This window comes from Theropithecus gelada, chromosome 11 (genome assembly GCF_003255815.1).
Source record: "Theropithecus gelada isolate Dixy chromosome 11, Tgel_1.0, whole genome shotgun sequence".
Taxonomy (NCBI): domain Eukaryota; kingdom Metazoa; phylum Chordata; class Mammalia; order Primates; family Cercopithecidae; genus Theropithecus; species Theropithecus gelada.
Window position 1 is genome coordinate 121,782,511 of NC_037679.1, and position 25,706 is coordinate 121,808,216.

The 25,706-nt window shown below is 43.9% G+C and overlaps 1 protein-coding gene across 1 annotated transcript; it reads left to right on the plus strand.

The window, feature by feature from the left end:
• The first annotated feature begins 1,359 nt into the window (after positions 1 to 1,359).
• KLHL42 (kelch like family member 42) lies at positions 1,360 to 24,686 on the plus strand. Its single transcript, XM_025402615.1, has 3 exons — positions 1,360 to 2,604; positions 13,413 to 13,606; positions 19,420 to 24,686. The coding sequence occupies exons 1-3, from the start codon at positions 1,733 to 1,735 to the stop codon at positions 19,869 to 19,871; spliced, it is 1,518 nt and encodes a 505-aa protein (XP_025258400.1). The 5' UTR covers positions 1,360 to 1,732; the 3' UTR covers positions 19,872 to 24,686.
• Positions 24,687 to 25,706: the final 1,020 nt, after the last annotated feature.

Genomic DNA, 25,706 nt, shown 5'->3' on the forward strand with positions numbered 1-25,706 from the left:
GGACTGTTTATCATAGGTGGTTCTCAAATCTTGGTTTGGGGGAAGTTTTCAAGGTTTTCTGTTTTTGTTTTGTAAGATAAGAGTGAACACACCCTCTGCTTCCTCTCAATCCTTCTCCCTTCTCCTACCCAAAGATAACCCTAACAGTATATTTCTCCCCCCACCCCCTTCCTTGGATGAATTCATGAGCAACACAAAAAGTCCTTCCTGTTATTATTTGGGGTGGGCCTTCTAATTGCAATGTTCACTGAGAGAACATAGGAAACAAGTGGTCGCTCTTTTCCGAGACGGAGTCTCGCTTTGTCACCCAGGCTGGAGTGCAGTGGCGCGATCTCGGCTTCCTGCAACCTCCGCTTCCTGGGTTCCAGCAATTCTCCTGCCTCAGCCTCCGGAATAGCTGGGATTACAGGCGCGTGCCACCACACCCGGCTACTTTTTGTATTTTTAGTAGAGACGGGGTTTCACCATGTTGACCAGGCTGGTCTCGAACTCCTGACCTCGTGATCTACCACCCTGGCCTCCCCCAGTGCTGGGATTACAGGCGTGAGCCATCGCGTTCAGCCAAACTGAACGTGTGATCTCTCTTAATAGTCCTCAGATGATGGGGGCAGGGTAGGTGGAGAAACGGGGTGACAAGAAAAGCTACCTCTTGCAGACATCTATGAGCTGATTTTGTCAGATCTTTTGCGACAGGATAACATTCCGTAATGGCTAGTCCAAGCAGACTGAAGTAGACAAGCAAGGGCTCATAGAAAACGTGGTTTAAAACTAGAAGCCACGTGATGTAACTTTATTTAGTCGAACTGCGCTTTCATCTTTCTTTTAATAACTTAGGGAGAACAACGGGCCCCAGTGGCAAATGCAAGGTCCCCTGCCTCCCAACCCGATTCCTCTGAGAACCTGCTGCCATCTGCCTGGACCTCCTGTAAGATGGCTCCTACGCGACGACCCTACCAGAGAATCAGCTCTACGTGCCACCAACATTGCCACCAACATGTCCACAGATTGCCTGCTTGCCTCAGCCCACTGACACTCGATGCCGGACTGGGCCAGAAGGACGACCCTAGATTTGATGCCTTTTTGTCTCCCTGGACCAGAGACTCCCTCCTCTTTCCTCCCACGTTCATTTCTTTTTCTTTAGCCCGTGTAAAGCAGCGTGGGAGAGAAAACTAATTTCTTCTCCCTGGGGTACCCCGGAGCATCGCTGCAGCCCCCGGCAGGCGGCGGAGCCGCGCGCCCCGGGCGTGCGGAGAGGCTGCGGGGACGCGCGCCCTCCGCCTCCCGCAGCTGCGCGTCCGCAGCCGGGGCGCCCAGGCCCGCAGCCTCCCGGGCCTCCCCGAGGGCGGGATCCAGCCTGCAGGTCAGGCCGGCGGCCGGGATCCCGCGGGCGGAAGTGAGAAGGGCGGCAGGGGAGGAGGCTGCGGGCTGGGGGCTGGGATTCCCGTCCCGCCTGGCGCCGCCTGAGAGAGCCCGCGCGAGGACGCCCGGCGCGCTCCGCCGGCCCTTTTTTGGCGCTGAGGAAAAGGAGAAGGGCAGAGCCGCCGCCTCGCGGGAGCGGGCCCCGGGAGGAGGGGCCGCTGGAGAGGCCGGGCGAGCGCGGGCGGCCCTCACCTCGCCGCTCCTCCCGGGCCGCCATCCCTCGGCGCCCCGCCCGGAACCGGCGCGCGCGTGGGGGCGGGGAGGCCGGCGCGCAGATCTGGCGGTGAGCGCCGCCGCCCCGGGGCCCCCAGCCATGTCGGCCGAGGAGATGGTGCAGATCCGCCTGGAGGATCGCTGCTACCCGGTGAGCAAGAGGAAGCTCATCGAGCAAAGCGACTACTTCCGCGCCCTCTACCGCTCCGGCATGCGCGAGGCCCTGAGCCAGGAGGCCGGCGGCCCGGAGGTGCAGCAGCTGCGCGGCCTCAGCGCGCCGGGCCTGAGGCTGGTGCTGGACTTCATCAACGCCGGCGGGGCCCGCGAAGGCTGGCTCCTGGGCCCGCGCGGGGAGAAGGGCGGCGGGGTGGACGAGGACGAGGAGATGGATGAGGTGAGCCTGCTGTCCGAGCTGGTGGAGGCGGCCTCCTTCCTGCAGGTCACGTCTCTGCTGCAGCTGCTGCTGTCCCAGGTGCGGCTCAACAACTGCCTGGAGATGTACCGCCTGGCGCAGGTGTACGGGCTGCCCGACCTGCAGGAGGCCTGCCTGCGCTTCATGGTCGTCCACTTCCACGAGGTGCTGTGCAAGCCCCAGTTCCACCTCCTGGGGTCTCCTCCCCAAGCTCCAGGGGATGTCAGCCTGAAGCAGAGGCTGAGGGAGGCCCGGATGACTGGGACTCCTGTCCTCGTGGCCCTCGGGGACTTCCTGGGGGGACCCCTGGCCCCTCACCCCTACCAGGGGGAGCCCCCGTCCATGCTCAGGTACGAGGAGATGACTGAGCGTTGGTTCCCGCTGGCCAACAACCTTCCTCCCGACCTGGTCAATGTCAGGGGCTATGGGTCTGCTATCCTGGACAACTACCTCTTCATAGTGGGCGGGTACAGGATCACTAGCCAGGAGATCTCCGCTGCGCATTCCTACAACCCCAGCACCAACGAATGGCTCCAGGTGGCCTCCATGAACCAGAAGAGGTAAGCAACACGGCAGAGTGCTGCTGCCTTCTCATTCATTCACTTGTTCATTAGTTCATGGGCCCGGTGTTTACTGAGCCAGTAAATAGGGGAGGGTGTGCTGAGGTGGAAATGACATCTTCAGGAATGTTGTTGGCCTTGGTGCTGGCAAAGTTCCCAGTGAACTAAGAAATTGCTAAGAGGAACTCCCCAGTGAGGTCAAGTAGTGGAGTGGTTTTTTGGCAGGTATTGTGCCTTTAGGTGAATCTGCTTTCTTTGTCTCTGTTCTTGTGAAAAAAGATGTCGTGGTTTCCTATAAGAATACTTTAAAAGAAAATTGCTCCTTAATTTTAAAAAAAATTTTTCTTAGTTTTTAGGATTCGATCCTGATGGTAATGACACACTGCACAGTAACCTGTGACACTGACTTTGGGGGATTTTTTTCTGTTGTCAGTGACTGTGACAACAGAGAGTCTTTCACACTGTGACACCCATCATGACCAAGAGATAATCACTGGAAATGTATTAACATTTGCAATAGGGGTTGCTTTTCTTATTTTTTATCTTCTCTTTTGCTTCCTTCCCTGGACAGCCATCGTCATGACCCAAAGCTTGAGCCTGGAAGTGTTCAACTATAGAATTGGAATATTTTCATTTACCCAACCTTCTCCCCCTCCCATCCTGCAAATCCCTCCTGCCTCCAATATGGGTGACTTGAAGAAAGGAAGAGGAGGAGCTTGAGGAGTGGGATGAGAGGGGAGAAGGGAAAGGAACCAGGGAAGGAATATGAAAACAAGAGCAAAGAGCATATACAGGAAGAGATGGTAGGAAATAAAGATGGTAGCGCCCAGGAGGCCTCAGAGTCATTCAGAAGCAGGGAAGAGAATCAATGTAACTCAAGAAAGAATGAAAATACCCTTTCTTCCCATCCACGTGTTTCCATCTCAATCCTCACAGGATCCTGGTCCTGAAGTGTGGAGCAAGGAATTGGGGAACTCACAGCTAGGCGAAGGAAGTCTTAACAGTAACAGAGAATCCTTTATATATCTATCTATTTGACTCGAGGGTCCTCCTTGGCCAGGGATTATTTGGGGAAATAACTGGCTTTATTTCTCCTATAATATGGAATTCATTTTGAAAAGTATGCTTTTTTCCCTGATAATACATGGTTACAGAAAACTAGAAAATGGAAAAGAATGAAGAAGCAAAAAGATGATTATTACCACTCATTCTTCCTAGAGGCAGTAACTGCAGGTTGGCATATTTCCTGCCAGCCCATTTTTAATGCATTATTTGCACCATTGAGATGATACCATATTTAAAATTTGGTATCAGAAGTGTTATTTTAAAACATTCTATGCGCTGTAATTGAAACAACAAAGAAACATTGTGTGGCTATGGGTGGTGGTCTGATTAGGGGTGGGCGGCCCTGAGTTCTCTGTCTCCTCTTGCATGCCTCCAGCTACACATCATTTGACGCTCACCAGGCCATCCTTAGTACCGCAGTTCCTCACAGTTCTTTCTTCCCTTCATACATCCTTGGTAGTCTTTGTCTTTTTTTTAGGAAGGCCCTTTTCATCCCCTGGAAAAAAAAAAAAAGCATTCAAGTAATGCATGAATGCATGCTTCTTAGAAAACCTGCAAATTACATAAAAATACAGAGTAAGAAGAGGAAATGTCTGCCCTCAGGGTACAGAAAAAAAAGTGTCAGTGTATCGACAGACTTTTGTTACCTGTAGATATTATAAATGTATAAACATTTATATTTGTAAATTACATGTATACTTATAGAAATACACTTAACCCTTAAGTAATGTGGGGGCTAGGGACACCGAGCCCTGCACAGTCAAAAATCCCCATATAACTTTTGACTCTCCCAAAAACTTAACTACGAAATAGCTTACTGTTTACCAGGCGCCTTACCAATAATATAATCAATCAAAACATTTTGTATATGTATTATATACTTTATTCTAACAATAAAGTATGCTATAGAAAAGAAAATGTTATTAAGAAACTAAGGAAGAGAAAATTAAGCGGAAGTCGATCATCCTTAATCGCCTTGACACTGAGTAGGCTGAGGAGGTAGAGGAAGTGTTGGTTTTGCTGTCTCAGGTGGCAGAGGCAGAAGAAAATCTGAATATAAGTGGACCCTCGCAGTTCAAACCCGTGTTATTAAAGGGTCAGCTGTATAAGTATGTTGATAGTGGTTAACAATAGGGGAAAAGTGTTTATGTATATTAATGTGCACGGCGGTGTGTCACCTTACACATTTCAAAAATTCTAAAATTGACTAGGTTGTAGTGATTATTATGGCACTTGATATTTCCACTTAACCAGAGCTGAGAGTTTTTTCTCTGTCAACAAATGTAGATCTACCTCACACTTTTTAATGGCTGTGTGTCATTCCACCCTAAGGATGTACCATAATGTAATTAGCCTTTCCCTTATTTATGAACATTTTGGTCACTTCCATTTGCACTGGATGTTTCAATAAGCATTGCCATATTGAACATCCTGGTAGATGTGCGTGTATCTTGGTAGCCATATGTGAGTTAGTTTCCTATGTCAAAATTCGTGGAATCTCTGGATAGGTAGGGCAAAGTGTATGCATTTTTTTTTTTTTTTTGAGACTCTGTTGCCCAGGCTGGAGTGCAGTGATGCGATCTCGGCTCACTGCAAGCTCCACCTCCCAGGTTACGCCATTCTCCTGCCTCAGTCTCCTGAGTAGCTGGGACTACAGGTGCCCGCCACCACGCCCGGCTAATTATTTTTTGTATTTTTAGTAGAGATGGGGTTTCACTGTGTTAGCCAGGATGGTCTCGATCTCCTGACCTCGTGATCCGCCCACCTCTGCCTCCCAAAGTGCTGGGATTATAGGCGTGAGCCACCGTGCCCAGCTGCGTATACATGTTTTAAGTTTTGTTGAAGCTGGGTGCAGTGGTTCACGCTTGTAGTCCCAGCTACTTGGGAGGCTTAGGCAGGAGGATCACTTGAGCCTAGGAGCTGGAGGCTGCGGTGCACTCTGATTGGGCTTGTGAATAGCCATTGCACTCCAGCCTGAGCAACATAGTGAGGCCCCATCTCTATAAACAGTTAAAAATAAATAAATCAATAGATTTTGGTTGCTCCTGCCAAATTGCCCATCAAAAAAATTCTTCTGATTTCTTCTTCCATCAACAGTGTTTGTACTTGCCAGTTCCCTATACTCTTGCCAAGATAGAATATTATCATCTTTTTTTTCCCAAACCTAATGGGCAAAAACACTAGTGTGATTTTTCCCAATTAGAAGAGAGATTATTCTTTTTATATGTTGGCCATTTGTATTTCTTTTGTAAATGATCTTTGCCAGTTTTCTAAAAATCGGCTTATTTTCTTCACATTCGAGAAGTTCCATGTGTGAATACAGATATTAATCTCTCGTCTGTTACGTAATGTTGTGCATGTTTTCCCATGCAGTTATTTTTTCTGCAATATTCAAAAATAAGATCCCAAAGTGACTGGGTAGGTGAAATTGTTGCAGAGAGGGGTGGGTGGGAGTTACGATGAAGCCGAGAGCTATTGCCCCACCAGAAGAGGGCTCTGCCTCTCAGCCACAGCTGGTTACTTCCACGTGGAAGAGAGAAAATGTTGCCAGACATTCAAATATCCCTTTTTTTTTTTCTTTTTTAAAGAGATGGGGTCTTGCTTTGTCACCAGACTGGAGTACAGTGGTGTGATCATAACTTACTGCAGCCTTCAACTCTTGGGCTTAAGCAATCCTCCTGTTTCAGCCTCCCCAGTAGCTAGGACCACAGGCATGCAATACCATGCTCAGTTAACTTTTTAAAATCAAATTTTTTTTTTTTTGTAGAAATGGGGGCTATGTTACCCAGGCTGGTCTTGAACTCCTGGCCTCAGGTAATCCTCCCATTGTGGCCTCCCAAAGTGCTAAGATTACATGCCACCATGCCTGACCCTCCATCATATCTTCTAATTGATTATTGATGCTGTATTGGAAATTGTACCCTTCTTTAGCTCCCTCTGCTTTGACTCAGGTATGACATATCTCCCAGGAGTTCCTTCCTGAACTCTCGTTTGGGCTGAATGTTCCATCTCTGCTCCTCTAGCATCTCATGCCCACTCCCCCACTTGAATTGACATTCTCTCCTCTCTGCCTTCCCATCAGGAGCTAGGACTTATTCAATGCTTATGTATAGCCCTACTCCTAACAAGATGTCCAATAATAATAGGTGCTTAAAATACGTGTTTTCTTTAAAAAAAATTATGCAATATATTTTTACATTATTGTAATAAAAGTTATTGTATAATTTTATATTTCGCTTTATTTGTAACACTATAGTGAACATTTTTACCTTGGTAACAGTCATTATATTTATTTAGAGTAGCTGAGAAATAATGAGAGACATCATTTAATTGAACACTTAACTCTGCATTAGGTGCTGTTCCCGCTGCTTTGCATGTATTATCTCACTTATTCTTCACAAGGGCTGTTAGGCAGGTTCCCATTCTAAAGAGACAGGAAGTGAGGCACAGAGAAGTTAAGTAAATTGCTCAAGGATGTGTAATAAGTATAGCAACCAAAATGTAAATATCCATTGAGTAGTTATAACCACTTAAATTGTTGATAAGTTTTGGCTTTTAGACTTGCAGGGACCATCTTCATGCACATTTCCCCCCTTATTTTTGTTGAAAAATATTTCCTTCTAAGAAATAGAGCACAGATCTCTTGTGGTACTGTGCTACTTTTTAGAATTTCATCATGTGTGCCTCAGCTCCACCACAGCCTTTAAGCCCAGCATTTTTCTAGTCACAATTGGATATACAGAAACTGATGACATAGTTGCTGCCCTCAAGAAGTTTAAAATTGAGTTTAGATGATGAGACAAGTAAAAATGAAACCTAGTATGGAGTTGTTCCTGGATGATGCATCCAATGCAAGTTATGCATGCACTGGAAGTAATTTGGAACCTTGAGAAAGAAAACCAGATTTTGGCCTCTGGCTATGCAGAATTTCACATCTACTTTGATTCACCTTTGTCGGAGACTGCTTTGGGATGTATCAGTATTTTACTTTGAAAAAGGGGTCAAATTTTACTTTGAAAAAGGGGTCAAATGTAGAGCAGTTCACTTTTCCCAGGGACTGAATAGTGCAGTGATCCAGAATCTTAAATAGCAGGAACTCTAGGATTGAGAGATTTTTTTTTTTTTTTTTGAGAGGGAGTCTCGCTCTGTCCCCCAGGCTGGAGTGCAGTGGCGCGATCTTGCCTCACTGCAAGCTCCGCCTCCCGGGTTCACGCCATTCTCCTGCCTCAGCCTTCCGAGTAGCTAGGACTACAGGCGCCCGCCACCACGCCTGGCTAATTTATTTTTTGTATTTTTAGTAGAGATGGGATTTCACCATGTTAGCCAGGATGGTCTCGATCTCCTGACGTCGTGATCTGCCCGCCTCGGCCTCCCAAAGTGCTGGGATTACAGACGTGAGCCACTGTGCCCAGCCAATTGAGAGATTTTATAAAGCCTTTTGCACTCTGGAGAAGATAGTGGGTGCTATATGATCATCAGGGGGTAAAAAAGAAATATTTTGCTCTGTAGGCCAAGTGTGCAACACTGCCTGATGGTCTGAATGTGGGTTTGATCTCACACATTGTCAGGATGTAACTCTTCACACATAAAAGCTTGTGAGACCTTCAGGCGTGGTGGCTCACACCTGTAATCCCAGCACTTTGGGAGGCTGAGGCAGGCGGATCACCTGAGGTCAGAGGTTTGAGACCAGCCTGGCCAACATGGTGAAACCCTGTCTCTACTAAAAATACAAAAATTAGCTGAGTGTGGTGGTGGGCACCTGTAGCCCTAGCTACTCAAGAGGCTGAGGCAGGAAAATCACTTGAACCCGGGACGGGGAGGTTGCGGTGAGCCAAGATCACGCCACTGCACTCCAGCCTGGGCAACAGAGTGAGATTTTGTCTCAAAAACAAAACAAAACAAAAAAAAAACTTTGTGAGATCGAGGGTGCTTGCTTTCCCTCCTCACTTTAATCAGTGATAACTTGCAGGAACTCACCACTGTTGCAGCAGTTTGTTCGTTAATGTTCTCCATTTCCAAAGCTTTCTCTAGTCTTTTCCCTTGCCCTGCACTTTAGCTCTGAAAATGGAGTTGGAGTGATTCCTCCTGTTCCATGTGTGAATACAGCAAGGCTGGGAGAGAGACTTTAATAAACAAGTGTCTCCTGGCAGAGATGGAATTGCAGTTCTCAGCCTTAGCGTTTGCTGAGCTGTCCCTTCTCCTCTCAGCCAATGTTTACCATTTTTGGAGCATTTCTGTGGTTGATGTTGTAGTAGAGCCTGGGAATAGTGCAAGAAAGAAAACTGTATGTCTATTCACAGTCCCCCCCCCCCGCCCCCCCATTTAATTTTGGCCAACAGTTTAAATTGCTTTTTGCATCTTTGCTTTTGGAGTTTCTTAGAGCTGGGCATAAGTAGCAACAATGACTACCTCTATTTTCTGCCCTTCCCCTTCTCCCCTTCCTAGTCCCTAGGGGAAATTAATGCGTAGGGATGTGGCAGAAGGCAAGTAGATAAAGGGGAAAGAGGAGACAAAAGGACCTGCCCACAGACTTAAGCAATCGTGTTCTGAGTGATTGAGAAAGGACTTTTGAAAGGATCTTGGCATTTTGTTCTAATTTTTAGTCTGGTGGTAAGCAAACTTCTTTCTCTACATAGGGAGTCATAATGATGGTTTTCATTTCCTGAGCTCTTACTCGGGGTCAGGTATTGTAGTCACAACTTGAGGTGTCACTTCATATGAATGCTCACAACATCTCTATGAGGTAGATGTTATGAATCCCATTTCCTTAAAGTGGAAACTGAGGCTTAGTGAGTTTAATTACCTTCCACATAATCACAGGGCTAGACTCGAAGCCACCCAGACGTCTGTGTCATCTTGCCTTCCTGTGGTTGTATGTAGCTACTGTTAATCCTTGAGATCTGTGTGCTGGTGTTTAGCATGTTTCATGTTACTTAACTTTTAGGGATTTAAAGAGCTTTTTAAGCCACACATGGTGGCCTAGCTACTTGGGAGGCTGAGTCAGGAGGATCGCTTGAGGCCGGGAGTTCAAGGCTGCAGTGAGCCATGATCAGGCCACTGCATTCCAGCCTGGGCAATGAAATGAGACCCTGTCTCTTAAAAAGTTCTCCTTTAAAAAAAAAAATTCTTATAAGTGACCTTGAAATGCAATTGTGGTTTTATCTAATTTTTTCACTTAAAACAAATTTTAATGATAATATTTTTATTGCAAGTAACAAGTATATAGCTATGATAGATGACTTGTTACTTGGTCTTGAAGTTCTTCTTTTTAACTCCTGAACATAGTATGTTAATATTAAGAAAATACTGTAGAGATGATAATTTTGAAAGGCGGTTGATAGCTTGAATTTATACCTTTACCATTCAGGAGGTGAAGACTGGAAGAATTTTTTTTTTTTTTGAGACGGAGTCTTGCTGTGTCTTCCAGACTGGAGTGCAGTGGCGTGATCTCGGCTCACTGCAAGCTCCGCCTCCTGGGTTCACGCCATTCTCCTGCCTCAGCCTCCCGAGTAGCTGGGACTACAGGCGCCTGCCACCACACCCGGCTAATTTTTTGCATTTTTAGTAGAGATGGGGTTTCACCGTGTTAGCCAGGATTGTCTCGATCTCCTGACCTCGTGATCCACCCGCCTCGGCCTCCCAAAGTGCTGGGATTACAGGCGTGAGCCACCACGCCCGGCCTGGAAGAATTATTTTCAGAAAGTTGGAAATGAAGCAGTGAGTGATGAGAATTTGTGGATGAGAGCGCACTTTGTAGAGAGTTCCAGAGTACGTCGCAGTCAGTGACTGTTGCAGTTGACAAATGAGAAACCAACCCTCCTGAGGTTAAGAAAAACTTGGACTTACGACACCCAGAGAAGCATTCCGTAGAATGCCAATGCAGAATGACTTATCTCTGCAACTGCTGTCATTTTCAGCTCTTACTGCATGCCAGATATTGTGCCCTTCTTATCCCCACTTAACAGATGAGAAAACTGAGGAACAGATAAACAGATTCAGTAATTTTTCTAAGGTCAGACAGCAATTGATGTGTGATGATGTCTGAGATTTCCCTGTGTAAGCCTGGACTCATAACCTTTAGCAGTATGCCTCTTTATTAAATGGTCTGATTTTAGCTGGCAATTTCATCTTAAAACAAATTCAGCATTAAAAAGTGTTTCTCTTCAAGTGAATTTGAGCGTGTCGGGGTCTGGAGAGATGGAATCGTTTACTTTAACTGCCTATTCATTGAGCCTCAAAAAGAAGCCCCTTACATGTTTGCTTAGGACAAATGATTATGCTGGATAAATACTAAAAACTGTTTTGATCTTACAAAATTTACTATCTGTGTACTTTTGGGGAGCAAAAACAAACTGTGGCTGGGAAAATTTAGTGCTTGTTTACAAGCTTGATTTCCTTTGGTTCCCCAAATTTGCACACACAGAGAGGGCATCATGGTTGGATTTTAAGGACCATTGGCAGCAAGAAAGGTAAGCAGCAGGAATCAGGGACCCCCCAGTACCTGCCACCCTGACGTCTGTTGGCACAAAAAAGTGGGCTGACTGGCTGGCTGGCCTTAAGGGACAAGACGAGGCTCTGGATGAAGAGTACTCTATTCACGCTCTGATTGGAAAAACAAACTAAAATACATTTAGATATAAACATGATAGGAATCTTTCAAAAATCTTAACTGTTTAGTAGGTGCTTGTTACTAACCTTGTTTCCATAGTCTAATGCATCAGTTTTATTGAACACTTTTTAGGAGATCAAGCATGGGCTTCTTGTTCACTGCTTTTTCTTAATCTACCCCCTTATATAATTTTTTGTGTGTGCATAGTCTCTACCTCCATTCTTTCTTAGTATATTATTATTTTTGAAGACATCATTGTGTTGGAATTAGACGTGGTCTTGAAATTCACTTGGTTTAGCACCTTTATTTCAAACACTAGAAAACAGAAATTTGAATGATAGTATTTTATCTCTGTGTAGTAGTTTCTGATAGACTATTTGATTTAATCATCTCTACCACGTTGTGATGGCTGTTATCACCATTTTACAGATGACGAAGTGAGGTGGTTGGAGCAGGGTCAGATAGCTGGTTATCAGCAGAGCTGGGACTAGAAGCGAGGTCTTCTGATTTGTGCTCAGGTCTTTTTCTGTTGCATCATGCTGCTGCGCATACTCTTGGAAACTTGTGACTGTTGTACATCTCACAGCAGACTGACCCGGCACTCCCAAGTGTTTATCCTTCCTGGCTTTCAAAGGTCTGATTCATCCTTGTGTACTATATCAAAACAAATTAATTTTGTGTTACTTTTCAGTTCAAAAATCATAAGACTTATTTAGTGTCTGAAGCTGATGAGCAGCATTTAATTATTTACTGAATATAGAGCTGGAAATCATTGTACATCTCTTTTTCAAGTTACTTAATTTTATGAAAGATGAGCATTTGTCAATAGAAGTATTTATTGAATTAACATATGTAAAGACCCTAAGAATGCTGGATCAAAATATTTTTGAGGCTGGTTGTGGTGTCTTCTACCTCTAATACTAGCACTTTGGGAGGCTGAAGCAAGAGGATCACTTGAGGCCAGGAGTTCAAGATCAGCTTCGACAACATAGTGAGATGCCATCTTCACAAAACATTTTTTTTTTTTTTTTTTTTTTTGAGACGGAGTCTCGCTCTGTCAACCCAGGCAGGAGTGCAGTGGCCGGATCTCAGCTCACTGCAAGCTCCGCCTCCCAGGTTTACGCCATTCTCCTGCCTCAGCCTCCCGAGTAGCTGGGACTACAGGCGCCCGCCGCCTCGCCCGGCTAGTGTTTTTGTATTTTTCAGTAGAGACGGGGTTTCACCGTGTTAGCCAGGATGGTCTCGATCTCCTGACCTCGTGATCCACCCGTCTCGGCCTCCCAAAGTGCTGGGATTACAGGCTTGACACAAAACATTTTTATAAAAAATTAGCTGAGTATAGCTGAGTATGGTGGTGCATACCTGTAGTCCAAGCTACTCGAGAGGCTGAGGCAGGAGACTCTCTTGAGCCCAGGAGTTCAAGGCTGCAGTGAGCTATGACTGTGCCGCTGCAATCTAGCCTGGGTGACAGAGCAAGACCTTATTTCATAAATAAATTAGTAAATAAATAAGTAAATACAAACTGTGAATTTGTTCATTGCTGACCTCTCCCCATCTTATATGTTGTGATGCAGTATGTCAGATGCCCTTGGAGCGGGGAGGCAGGACCAGTGTCCTGCTCAGGTGTACTGGTGGTGCAAGCGTCTCCTGACCCACCCTTTAGCAGTCACCCCTCATACCTGCCTATCTGTCTCGGCAGCACCAGTGTGTCCCTAAGATGAAGCCATACTACTCAGTAGGAAGAATGAAATAACCATTCTGAGAGGTGAAAGACAACCCGGTGAGATGGGTGCCTTCCCCTCTTACCTTTGTGCCTGCCCCTGAAAGAAAGTGTGGAGTTTAGTGTATACACATTGTCTTTGGTTGCTGGACTAAGGCTGAACAAGATTAATAACTTGTTGTATTGAACTGCTTATCTTCGATAGCTAGTGTTTGGACAGTGTGCCATTCCCGTGGAATCTTGGGGACAGGAGTGAGGTTCAAGAAGCCATCCTTTCCTCCTCTGTCCTCAGGTGGAGTGGCCCCCAACGGGGAGAGCTAATTTACTTCTGATGTCCAGGAGAGTTCATGCCGTCATTACACTTCTCATTGATCAGAAGAACTAACTCTGTGGGCCTGTGTGTCTCTCTTTCAGGTCTAACTTCAAACTTGTGGCTGTTCATTCAAAACTCTATGCCATTGGAGGGCAGGCCGTTTCTAACGTTGAGTGTTACAACCCTGAGCAGGATGCGTGGAATTTTGTGGCGCCCTTACCCAATCCTCTGGCTGAGTTCTCTGCCTGTGAGTGTAAGGGAAAAATTTATGTCATTGGAGGATACACTACCAGAGGTAAGTGAAGGGACCAGGTAGGTGGTCTGCCCATGTGTAGGCGTCAGCAGTCTGGGAAGGGCAAGAGAGTGTCAGAGGAAACCCCGACATATCCAAGGGTCATGTTATGCTTCAATAGTGTACACTTACACATCTGGAAGGAAGAGAGTCCCATATGGCAGGGATGATTGGGACAGGAGGGATCTTTTGATAACTTCGTGTGAGCATGGGGAAGGGAGAGCTGTGAAAAAAATACGTTATCTCTTTTTTTTGCTTCTGGAAACCCAACTTTTTGGTCAGCTGTCTTGTGATTTGGCTGGGCCTGGTTTGTGGGGATCGCTTTCTGAGGTTGGGTAGGTCTTTGGAGAAGATTATCCGGGAATTCCCATCCTTATCACAAACACACAGCAAACCTGCCCCCATCCACCATTATGGAATTTAGTACCAGAGCATCCTTGCAAATTAGTTCTCATTTTCTCTCTTTGTGAGCACACACACATCAGATAGAGGTTCCAGAAACCCAGCTTTAGGACAGTGGTCACACATCACAGGAGGAGCAAGAACATGAATACAAGAGAGCTCTTTCCTAACCAGCAGTGGGAGGTGGTTGTACTATCTATTTATTTGTTTATTTATTTTTTGAGATGGAGTCTCCCTCTGTCACCCAGGCTGGAGTGCAGTGGCACGATCTCGGCTCACTGCAGTCTCCACCTCCCAAGTTCAAGCAGTCCTCCTGCCCCAGCCTCCCAAGTAGCTGGGATTACAGGCATACACCACCACACCCAGCTAATTTTTGTATTTTTAGTAGAGATGGGGTTTCACCACATTGGCCAGGCTGGTCTGTAACTCCTGACCTCAGGTGATCCACCTGCCTCAGCCTCCCAAGGTGCTGGGATTACAGGTGTGAGCCACCGCTCCTGGCCTGGTTCTACTATTTATTAAAATGTGCATATGTGTTTTTCACTTTTTTGGCAGGCATTGTATAGTTAATAATTTGGAAATGAAAAAATTTCTCCACAAGTTTATTTATTTTTTGTGGAGTCGAGGTCTCCCTATGTTGCCTAGGCTGGTCTTGAATTCCTGGGCTAAGTGATTGTTCTGCCTTGGCCTCTCAAAATGCTGGGATTACAGGCATGAGCCACCATGCCCTGCTTGCCAGCAAGTTTTATACTGCTCTTCTTGGTAGGGAATTGTCTCATGTAACAGTGATAGAGAACAGTGTAGTTGTTGGCGGGACACGGTGGCTCATGCCTGTAATCCAGCACTTTGGGAGGCTGAGGCAGGAGGATTGCTTGAGTCTGAGAGTTCAGGACAGGCCTGGGCAACACAGCAAGACCCCTTCTTTAAAAATGAAAAGAAAAAAATTAGCTGGATGTGGTGTCATGTACCTGTAGTTCCAGTTACTTGGGAGGCTGAGGCAGGAGGATCGCTTGAGCCTGGGAGTTCAAGACAGGCCTGGGCAACATAGCAAGACCCCTTCTCTAAAAATGAAAATAAAAAAAATTAGCTGGATGTGGTGGCATATACCTGTAGTCCCAGTTATTTGGGAGGCTGAGACAGGAGAATTGCTTGAGCCAGGGGTTTGAGGCTGCAGTGAGCTATGACTGCCCCACTGTACCCCAGGCTGGGTGACAGAGTGAGACCCAGTCTCTAAAATTAAAAAAAAAAAAAGAGAGAGAAAGAAAAAAGAAAACTGTGGTTGTGGGAAGACAGACAATGGGGGACAGTCAAGCAGAGGGGTGCCTTTCCTTCCCTCCACTCTCCAAAGCAGATGTCTCCAAGTTACCTCTTATCCAAGGAAATCTATTTCTGCATTTGGTCTGTCTGACTCTGTGGAGCCCAGGACTTACAGAAAAGGTGTAACCTGGCTCTTCGGACTTTAAGCCACTTTAAAGTAGTAGAGTTGCTGTTTTATTTGACATGGTGAAATAAACTGCCACTCGTTTGTGGTACCATATGGGCAGGACAGAGCTCTTCAGCCCTGGCTAACAAGCACGAAGAAGACCCTGTGAGGCCGCAGCAGCCGTGGGAACTTCCCAAAGGACAGAAATCCACAGGCTAACATAGCATCCAGATAGGTGACAGAAATTCCTTCCACCATATCCAAATGTGTCCTGTTTTGGGGGATTTATGTTAGGAAGAAGTTAAAATGTAAAGTATTTGATGAACATCTGATTTCTTTCTTTTTAGAGTAAGTCTTAACATTAATTCAGCGGGGAAGATGGTGGGAGGTGTGTTAGTTTCCTGTGGCTGCCATAACAAGTTAGTATATACTTGGTGGCCCAAAACAACAGAAATATATTTTCTTATAGTTCTGGCGACCAGAAGTCAGACGTCAAGGTGTCAGCAGTGCTGTGTTCCTTCTGAGGCCTCTAAGGGAGGATTCCTCCTTGCTCCTTCTAGTCTCTGGTAGCTTGGCGCTCCTTGGCTGGTGGCTCCATGATGCCCCTGCCTCCATCTTCACAGGGACTTCTCCTCTGTGTGTGTCTGTGGCTTCTCCCCTTCTGTCTAAGGACAGTTGCCACTGTTGGATTTAGGCCCCATCTGGGTAATCCAGGAAGATCTTGTCTTGAGGTTTTTAAGTTAATTACATCTGCAAAGACCCCCTTTCTTTTTCTTTTTTCCCTTGAGATGGAGTCTCACTCTATTGCCCAGGCTGTAGTGTAGTGGCACAGTCATAGTTCATTGCAGGCTCAACCTCCTGGATTCAAGCGATCTCCCACCTCGGCCTCCCAAAGTGCTGCGGTTACAGGCGTGAGCCACTGTGCCTGGCCCAAAGATTCCCCCCGCTTTATTATTATTATTTTTTAAATAAAATCACCATTCACAGGTTCAGGGAATTAGGAAATTGACGTATCTTGTTAGGGACAACCATGCAACCCACTGAAGCGATGTGTATATTTATGTATTTAAGGAGAGGGAAGACAAAGAGAAGTGACCTTTTTTTTTCCCCACTCCAAGTTTTCATTATTTGTCGAGCTGTTCCCAATGTCCCTCTCTGGTGACTCTCCACTAAAGATGGTTTTCAACTTTTTCTTTACATATAATTGGAAAAAAAAAAAAAAAAAAAGAGACTTAGTAGTCATTTCTTTGATCTTCAACATTGGTTGTCAGGTTACAGTGATTGACTTTATAGGTTTAGATTAAGCTATGTGCCCCTCAGTCCCCCAGACCTCCTGTGTTTATGTAGTAATCCCCCTCTCGTGTGTGTGTGTGTGTGTGTGTGTGTATCTTTTCTTCTAGGAAAGTCAATACTCCCAGTTATTTACCTATGAGCAATTCTAAGAATTCTCATTCCTCTCTAGGTTGAGTAACACAGACTGCATCTTGTGGGCTGACATAACGCACGTATGTGCTTTGACTTCTCTTGTAACCAAGAGCTGTTCAACACTGACAGGCGGCACTGTAACCCAAAGAGTACTTTACTGGTAGATTTCCTAGTTTTTCCATGACCCTGGCTGAGCAAATGTTCTTTAGATTTGACCTAGAAAACCCTTCTTGTGTGTTTTGTAGCTTCACAAGCCACTGCTAATGTACCTTCTTCACTTGGGCCACCCACCGTGATTTCTGTTCTGGATTCCCTGAGCCAAATACCCTTGATGGGATGGTTCAGTGATGTGGATGGATGGCTATTTGTATAAGGGCTGAAAACTAGTTTTTTAAAATGGGAGAGCTGGGCAGTTACTTATACTCTGAAGCCCTCCTCTTTCTCTGCTGGGGCTTTCCCAGCACTTCCTAATAGTTCTGTGTATTTCAGATAAGACATCATGATTGTTAGGAAAAAAAAAAAAAGAAAGTTAGTTTTTAGCCTTCTGACTTTTTAAGTCAAGTGAGACTTTTATAATTTAGTAAATAATAGCTCATTTTTATGGTAGCTATTTGATGATTTTAATTCTGTAGCGGCACTGAAGAAATTCAGAGAAGTTCAGTAGAGAGTAATAGCTGTAAAGGGAAGAAGGGTGATTTGTCAAACTTCAGAATCAACTTTAAATGTAAAAACAAAAAGATCATTCCACCAACTCAAGCCACCTCTTCACGGTCTGAGCCCTTGTTGAGTGAGGAGAGAAAACATTTACAGAACACCTGGAAAGACCTTTGGGCCTGGAGCTTAGAAATATGTGGAAGCCTCATATAATGAGTTCTTTATTCATTCGGTGGACAGCCAGGTCACTAAGGAGCACTTTTTGATAAATTAGTGACTAAAATCCCCTTGGGCCATCTCCTAAAATGATCTTTATCATAATAGCTACAGTAAAAGGAAAGAAGGAGAGGTATTAATATGGGTGGAAGTCAGGACAGTTTCCTAATGCCGTGGCTTACAATTCTGAGATTTCTCCAGGCATCAGGACGTGCGCGCACAGGACTTTGTCTGCTCTCTTAGGAGATCCTTTAGTTGGTATCAGATGTGGCTGTGGAGGGTGCTCTTTAAGCATTGCTAACTATGGGTGGGTCCCTCTCAGAAGGAAGGACTGTAAGAGGTATGAAACTTCTGAGAAAATGAGCTGTCTTCTCTTACCAAGCGAATGCAGCCAGCACAGTGCTGTAGGCTTTAGTTGTGTGTCAGTTCCCAAGCTGAGCTGTCTCCTTCATGGATAGGATTTGTTTGTTTAGAAAAAAACAACAAACGAAGTTCATTCTGTTTATAACTCAGAGCATTTGCTTTTTCTGCTGTGGCTAAAATACTTATTTATTCTTTCCTAGAGGAGAAAAGAAAAAGAGAACAATTAAAAACAAGAAAAACAAAACTAGATATTCTAAATTTCACAAGTGTTTTTCACAAAGAGACTAGGCAACATTTTTCCTTAAAGAAAATTACTTTTTTTTTTTTGAGAGACCAGGATCTCACTCTCTCACCCTAGCTGGAATGCAGTGACATGATCACAGCTCACTGCAGCCTCGCCCTCCCAGGCTAAAGTGATCCTCCCACCTCAGCCTTCCAAGTAGCAGCTGGTACCATAGGTGCACACCACCATGCCTGGCTAATAATAGTCTCGAACTCCTGGGCTCAAGTGATTTTCCTGCTTCAACCACCCAAAGAGGTGGGATTACAGGCATGAGACACCATGCCTGGCTGAAAATCATTATTAATTTAAAATGTCAGCAACCTTTTATCTAGACTTTGATCTTATCTACACTACAACTGTCTCTTGTGAGGGACATAGGAAGACCTTTGTTAGTGTCTCTCTGGTGATAAAATTGGGAAACCAAGGCTGGACATGGTAAAGACCCTGCCTTTACAAATAATAATAATTAAAAAAAAACTGGAAAACTGAATTGCCAAGTGATTCTGTGGCTTTTTAGAAGGCTGCAGGTGAGACTTGGATGCATTTCTCCTGAAGTGTAATGTTGTGTCCTTTTCACTGGACAGCCCCTGGAAATCCTGTGTTGCTACTTGTCCTGTTTCTTAGGATCAGCTGTCAAGAATAATCTGCTTCCTGCCCAGCCTGGCTTCTGTATTAAGTAGTTGGTAATTTTGTAGCTATTGATGAGGGGTCTGAGGCACTTACTTTTTTTTTACACTGACCTGGTGGTTCACGGGTGTGGAGATACCAGGGAGGAGGGGCTGTGTGAAAGTCAGAGCTGCTCTTTTTCCTGGTTTTATCCAGTCTGAGTCTCCCAAGGCAGAGACGTTTGGGAGTGAGAAGTGAGTGTGGATGGATCTAAATATATCTCTTCCCAGCCATTTTGAAAACGATTTTTCCAAGTTGTGCTTTTTCTGAAACAGTTTTTTCTCCTTGTTACCAAATTATGCATGTAGAGTTAGACATTTCTGTACAGCCTTGCCTAGTGGCGTTAGTGGGGGCGGAGTCATCACTTGCCTTTCTTTCTTTCAGACCGGAACATGAACATTTTGCAGTACTGCCCCTCTTCCGACATCTGGACGCTGTTTGAAACATGTGACGTCCACATTCGCAAGCAGCAGATGGTGTCTGTGGAAGAGACCATCTACATCGTCGGGGGGTGTCTCCACGAGCTGGGGCCCAACCGCAGGAGCAGCCAGAGCGAAGACATGCTCACCGTGCAGTCCTACAACACCGTCACCCGTCAGTGGCTCTACCTCAAGGAGAACACGTCCAAATCGGGTCTTAACTTGACTTGTGCGCTCCATAACGACGGCATCTACATCATGAGCAGAGATGTCACCCTGTCGACCAGCTTGGAACACCGAGTGTTCCTCAAGTACAACATCTTTTCAGATAGTTGGGAAGCATTTCGGCGTTTTCCAGCTTTTGGACATAACTTGCTGGTTTCTTCTCTTTATCTGCCCAATAAAGCAGAAACATGACTGAATTGAATTAGTAGATGAAAGAAAACTGGTTCAAGATTTTTTTTAAAATGTGGTGTCCCATTCCAAGGGAGACCGATTCCTAAAGGGTAAAGAAGGGTTAAAGTAGGTCACATATATACAGTAGCAGCTGTAAATAAGCTTACTTGAATTAATTACTTGAAAACTGTTGGAAAAAAGAGACCAACTTTGTTATTTTTTAAATTATTGATTTTTAAATTATGGGAGCAAATCCATCTCCAGACATGATACTCGGGCCAATGACGGATCATCAAAATGTAGATTCATTGTGTCTGTGTGGTAAAGGGCCAAAGTCAATAATTGGAACAAATGGTAAAGATGATTTTAAAATCTGTTGTATTTAGGACCCTTGACATGTCATTAGCACCTTAAGTGAGAGGTTTTCTTATCAATGTGCTTGACAAGCATTCATATTAACATACTCATTCTCTCTTCTCCATCACCCATACCCACACATACATCTAGTATGTTTAAAATAGGGTTCTGTGTTCAGATATTTTGTTTGCACACTACTTTTTAGGAAACTTATAATGATGGAGCCCTACAGTGAATCCTTACCAGTGTTCAGTCCTCCCCAAAACTTGGATAAAAATATTCTCAGCTATTTTTCCAGCCGTTTTTGCAGTTACAAATGCTGAATAAATAGACTGATGTAACCTTTTATTTTATTTATGTGGCAGACTGCATATTTATGTGGACACATAGGTTGCATTGCTAGGCATTCTGTATGGTTTTAAAGAGGATATATTATTTAGAAAAATGGATATATGAATATTTTTAAAAATTGAGTCTTAAATTTAAATGGGAAGGGAAGAAAACACCAAATAAGAAAAAAATTTGCCTTTAAGAGTTACCTTTATTGAATGTATTTGACTTAGTTCTTATTTTAAGGCTAAAAACACTTTGTCATATTTAAGTCAGGCAACTTTCTAATTTAATCTTAGCTTTGTAATTCATGTTTTGCTTTTGTAGACTAAGGTAAGGACAGCATTTAAATATTTGTGCTGGAGTGAGGGGAAGACTCTTACAGAAGTGGAATGGTTTCTGGTGGTATTTCTGAAGTTAGGTAAAGTGCTTTACTTGCCTTGGTTAATTGAAATAGAATTCAGCTCAAGCAGTTGTTTTCACTGAGTGAGTTAACAATAAAAGCTTCTGCCAGTCATAGGTCAACATTCCTCAAAAATATATATACTCATACTTATGGAAATTTTATTTTCATTGAAAACACTCTGAAATTATCTGATATTTTGTGATGGAATCAGTTAAACTGTGAGCTGGATTCCATTTTTCTGCAGTAACAGCAGGCAGAACCATTTCAGTTAGCATGTGCCTCACTTTAAGAAAGTCCCGTAAGGGGAAAAAAAACTGTCAGAACAAATTCATGCATTCAACAAACACTTACTGAGTGCCTGGAGTATGCCGTCCACTGTGCAGATGTAGGTAGGACAGGGGCTAATCACTTAGAGTTCTTCAGTTTATTAGCGGAGTCATTACAGGGTTTCTTTACAACCATGGCCTCTAGTATACTTAAAATAAGGGTCCAGTTATAAAAAGCCTATTTGCACAACTTTTTGGGAATACTTCTATTAACTAAAATGAGGTAAGCCATTATTTTGGACATAGAGATCTTTGTATCTTATCACCAAATAATCTTATCTCTAGTCTACTTACAACTTTGTAAGGGTTTCTAAGCTGTGCCCATTTATTCCCAAATATTATGCCCTTAAAAAATAACCTCTGAACCAAAATCTTCCCAGGAATAGTACTTAATAGATTTTAATGTTAATTTATATTCATTGTAGAAATGAATTTCCAGTGACCTATAATTTCATTACATATATTTTAAAATTTAATTTATTTTAGATGATGTTAACTTTTTGTTGCTGAAAAGCTTAACTTTTTAAAGACTTAGTCCTATACATTTAGAAGATGAGTCAGTTGAATTAGTACTGGACAAACAGTTGGAGATTAGTTTGCACATAAGCACATCATATCAAATACAGTATTCCAGCCAACCAGTTAATTCTCTTCCTGATTACATTCATTGGGTCTGTTTGCCTAATGTTGACAATTAAATTCTTGGATCAAGTGGAGGTATGCTGTGATCCACAAAGCTCTTTTATAACCCAGGTTTTTTTTTGTGTGTGTGTGTGTGTGTTTGCATATTATAGACAGACATCTAACAAGATTTTGTTATTCTGGGCTGCCAAGAGTACTTGGGAAAGGTGGAATGTGCAACAGGAACTGATCTGTGCATTTTGTGACATCGTCCTTCCTGCTGCGCACATCAGCTCTGTTGACATTTCGAAGGGTAGTTTTAATTTAGCTCTGTCCTCTTGTTGGTGCCAGTATTACATTGAAGACTCTCACCTATGATAGAGGCAATGTTGCTTTGAAAATCTTCCTTCAGGTGGAGCTTGCAGTAAGCTGAGATTGCGCCATTGCACTCCAGCCTGGACGACAGTGCAAGACTCTCTCCAAAAAAAAAAAAAAAAAAGAAAGAAAAAACCTCCCTTTATCCCCCAGGACTGTCCTTTACTCTTTGATAGTATCTCTCTATTTTCTTCCCAATTCTCTAAATGCTTTATCATTTTTTTCTGAGATTCTTCTGAGGGATGCTGACCTCCCACTATGGGGAAAGGGGTTGCTTGGAGGACCTGGGGTGGCATTCCCCAACCAGAAGCACCCTATTTTATAGATAGCAGTCTGAATGGTAGAGAGAGAGTCCTGTGTGTGGTTTGTTAGAAGGTTGGTTCTTCCTGTCATTCTCTCTGGCTTTCCTTTCAACCCTCGTAGTTTCAGAGGCCTCTCCCCTTAGCATCCTTTAAAAGGTTTTCTGATGAACGTGTAAAAGAGTTGATCATTTCAACAGTACTGGTTAAGTCACAATGACGAAGTGCTGAGAAGGTTATGGGTACCAGGAAGAAACAAACAAAAGTCTTAAGATTAGAATGAGAACCAAAGATAATTTAACCCTGCCATTTTTTTTTAACACCAAGATCCTAAGTTATTCCAAATGCCTTAGATATCAACAAAAGCTACACACCATTGAGATGGGCAAAATTCTTTCTCTACAAAGGTAGTAATCAAGTAAATGCCTGTTCTCTCTCAATGAATTGTTGCTTATTGAGCATTGTGGGTGATGTGTTTTCAGATTTCTAAGTGAAGTTCTGACCCTACCTGTTTGGCCAAAGACATAAATTGAGAGGAAAGGCCTTGGTCTTCCTGATCAACCAGCACTTAACGAACAGTGGCTTAATGCAGATCACTCAAGAGGCAGGCTAGCAATGTAAAAGGAATATGAGTAGGGGTTGGCTGCCTTTTTCCTAGACCAGGAGTGGGAAATACATAACACCTGTGCCACCGCTCTTTTAAGGAGGCATTATGAATGAGTGCAGCATTCCTGTCCTCTGTGCCAGGATTTGCTCTTAGAATCCATGTCAGATTGGTGCTTCCAGACATCTATTCCCAGTCCATCAAGTGAAATGAAGGCTGTTCACCATCCCTGCCTTAGAGGAGTTGAAGGAATCAAGTTGGTAGATACCAACCAAAATGGCTTTGAAAGCAGTGAGCTGATTGAGCTCCAGTTCTGTGGTCACCAGAAATACTGAGTGTCTGTCATTTGCAAGACAATGCTAAGAACTGAGAATACAGACATAAGTCATGGTCCATGACCTTGAAGAGTTTATGGCCTTATAGAGAGGTTCACTGTAATTGTCTTCACCAGGGCATCGTCTCAAAAATGCCCACTTTTGTCTGGCACACTGGGGCTTGGTGGTCTGGTGGTCCCTTCGGTCTTGGCCCTATCCTTTGTTTTTGTGATTTGCTAACAATCATCACGAACCAGTTTTGTTTTTCTCTTAAATTTGAACATCACATCCTGTGTTTTAGGTTTTTGCTCTATGCCTTTTTCTCATTCCTTTTCATAGTCTTCTCTGTACTTCTTTTTTTGTGTGTGAAAAAATGAAAATCATATGTAATCTGCTTTATTTAAAAATGCTCACTAAGCACTGCAGACTTTGCAGTTAGGGGCTCAGCAGCTTGGTCCAGTGAAAAGGAGGAGTGAAGCCAGGGAAGTTAGTATCCAAGAGGGGCAAGCTGATTGCATGTGCATTTATACCTATGCCTTTAAAACATTCCCATAAAAAGTATTAATGAAATTTCCATTCCACACTAGGACTGATGAAAAGGCGGTTGATTTTGCCTTGTGATAATTATCAAAGGATAGTTTTTCATCCTTAGGTTTTATTCATATAAGAGTTTTTTTATTTTTATTTTCTCTGTTAACTTAGGAACACATCATAAATTCACACCAACTGACACATTGCTGACATCTGTACTTGACATAACCATTTTTATTCCTACCGGAAGCATTAAATATAAAAGATGGTTAATTTTGAAGAGCAAAGGGTGCTGAAATGACTTGTACGGCTGGCTGGTGCTTTCTTAAATGGATTGCCATAGTTTAGTAAAGAATGTGATTTACATTATTGTCATTTTTTCTATTAAAACCTTAAGAATGGGGCGCTTTAGCTGTCCCTGCAGTGTTTTCATATCTAGTCATTTTAGGGAAAGTGATAATCTGTAAAATGAATAGTTATGTTTTGATATGACTGATACTTTCTTTGTTAAAAGGGTGTATTAAGTCTTCAATTTCAAGTGTAGCTTAAAAGTGTAAACATTATGTGATTCATTTGAATACAAGAATGCCTATGAAGTACTCACTATAACAGCATTCCTTTTGTGTTTAGAGCTATAGAAGAAAATATCTTCAAATAAAGTAGTTCTCAGTCACTTTTTGTTATCTAAGTTGTATGTATCAGTTACGTATGCAGGGCTGTGCCAGGACTGGGAGGAAATGGGTGAAGCGACTTGGGAGTCTGAGGTGGGAGGATTGCTTGGGGCCAGGAATTTGAGACCTGCTGGGCAACAGTGAAATCCTGTCTCTACAAAAAATAAAAGAAATTAGCCAATATGGTGTTGTATGCCTGTAGTCCCAGCTACTTGGGAGGCTGAGGCGGGAGGATTGATTGGGCCCAGGAGTTTGAGGCTGCAGTGAGCTCTGATTGCGCCACTGCACTCCAGCCTGGGCAAACAGTGCAAGACCCCAACTCAAGAAAAATCTACAAATAAATGGACAACCATTTCCTACACACTCAGGACACGCTGATGGAGGAGAAGGAGGATGGCTGACCCAGCAGAGCGACACCCAAACCTAACCGAGCACTTTTTTTTTTTTTTTTGCCAGGAATTATTCTAAGCATTTTTTAATTTAAATTATTGAATCCTCACATGAATCCCATGTAGTAAATACAAATATTATCCCCCACTTTACAGTTGAGGAAACTGAGGCACTGTAGGTTACAAACTGTCATTTGAGAAAGGAGAAGGGAAAACTACATTGGTCACTGGTCTAAAGGGTATCCTTTCTCTTGCTGGTGGAGGAGTAATGGTTTCTGAGTGAGCCAGTCTGGGAGCGTCTGGTCCTGCTTTGCAGCAGCGCGTTCCATGGCTGACCTGCGTGGTGGTGACGTGGCAGCTTCTTCCTGTGGGCGTGGTTACAGGAGGTGTGTGGAGGGGAGCCCGAACACTTCCGCGGAGGCCAGGGATCCCAGGCTCCTGTTTGTAGGCCATCAACAGTTCCTTGGCAAGAAAACTTAAAAAACCCATTTAGGGCTGGGCACGGTGGCTCACACCTATAATCCCAGCAGTTTGGGAGGCCGAGATGGAAGGATTGCTTGAGCCCAGAAGTTCAAGGCCAGCCTGGGCAATACAATGAGACCCTGTCTCTATTAAAAAATAAATAAATAAAAA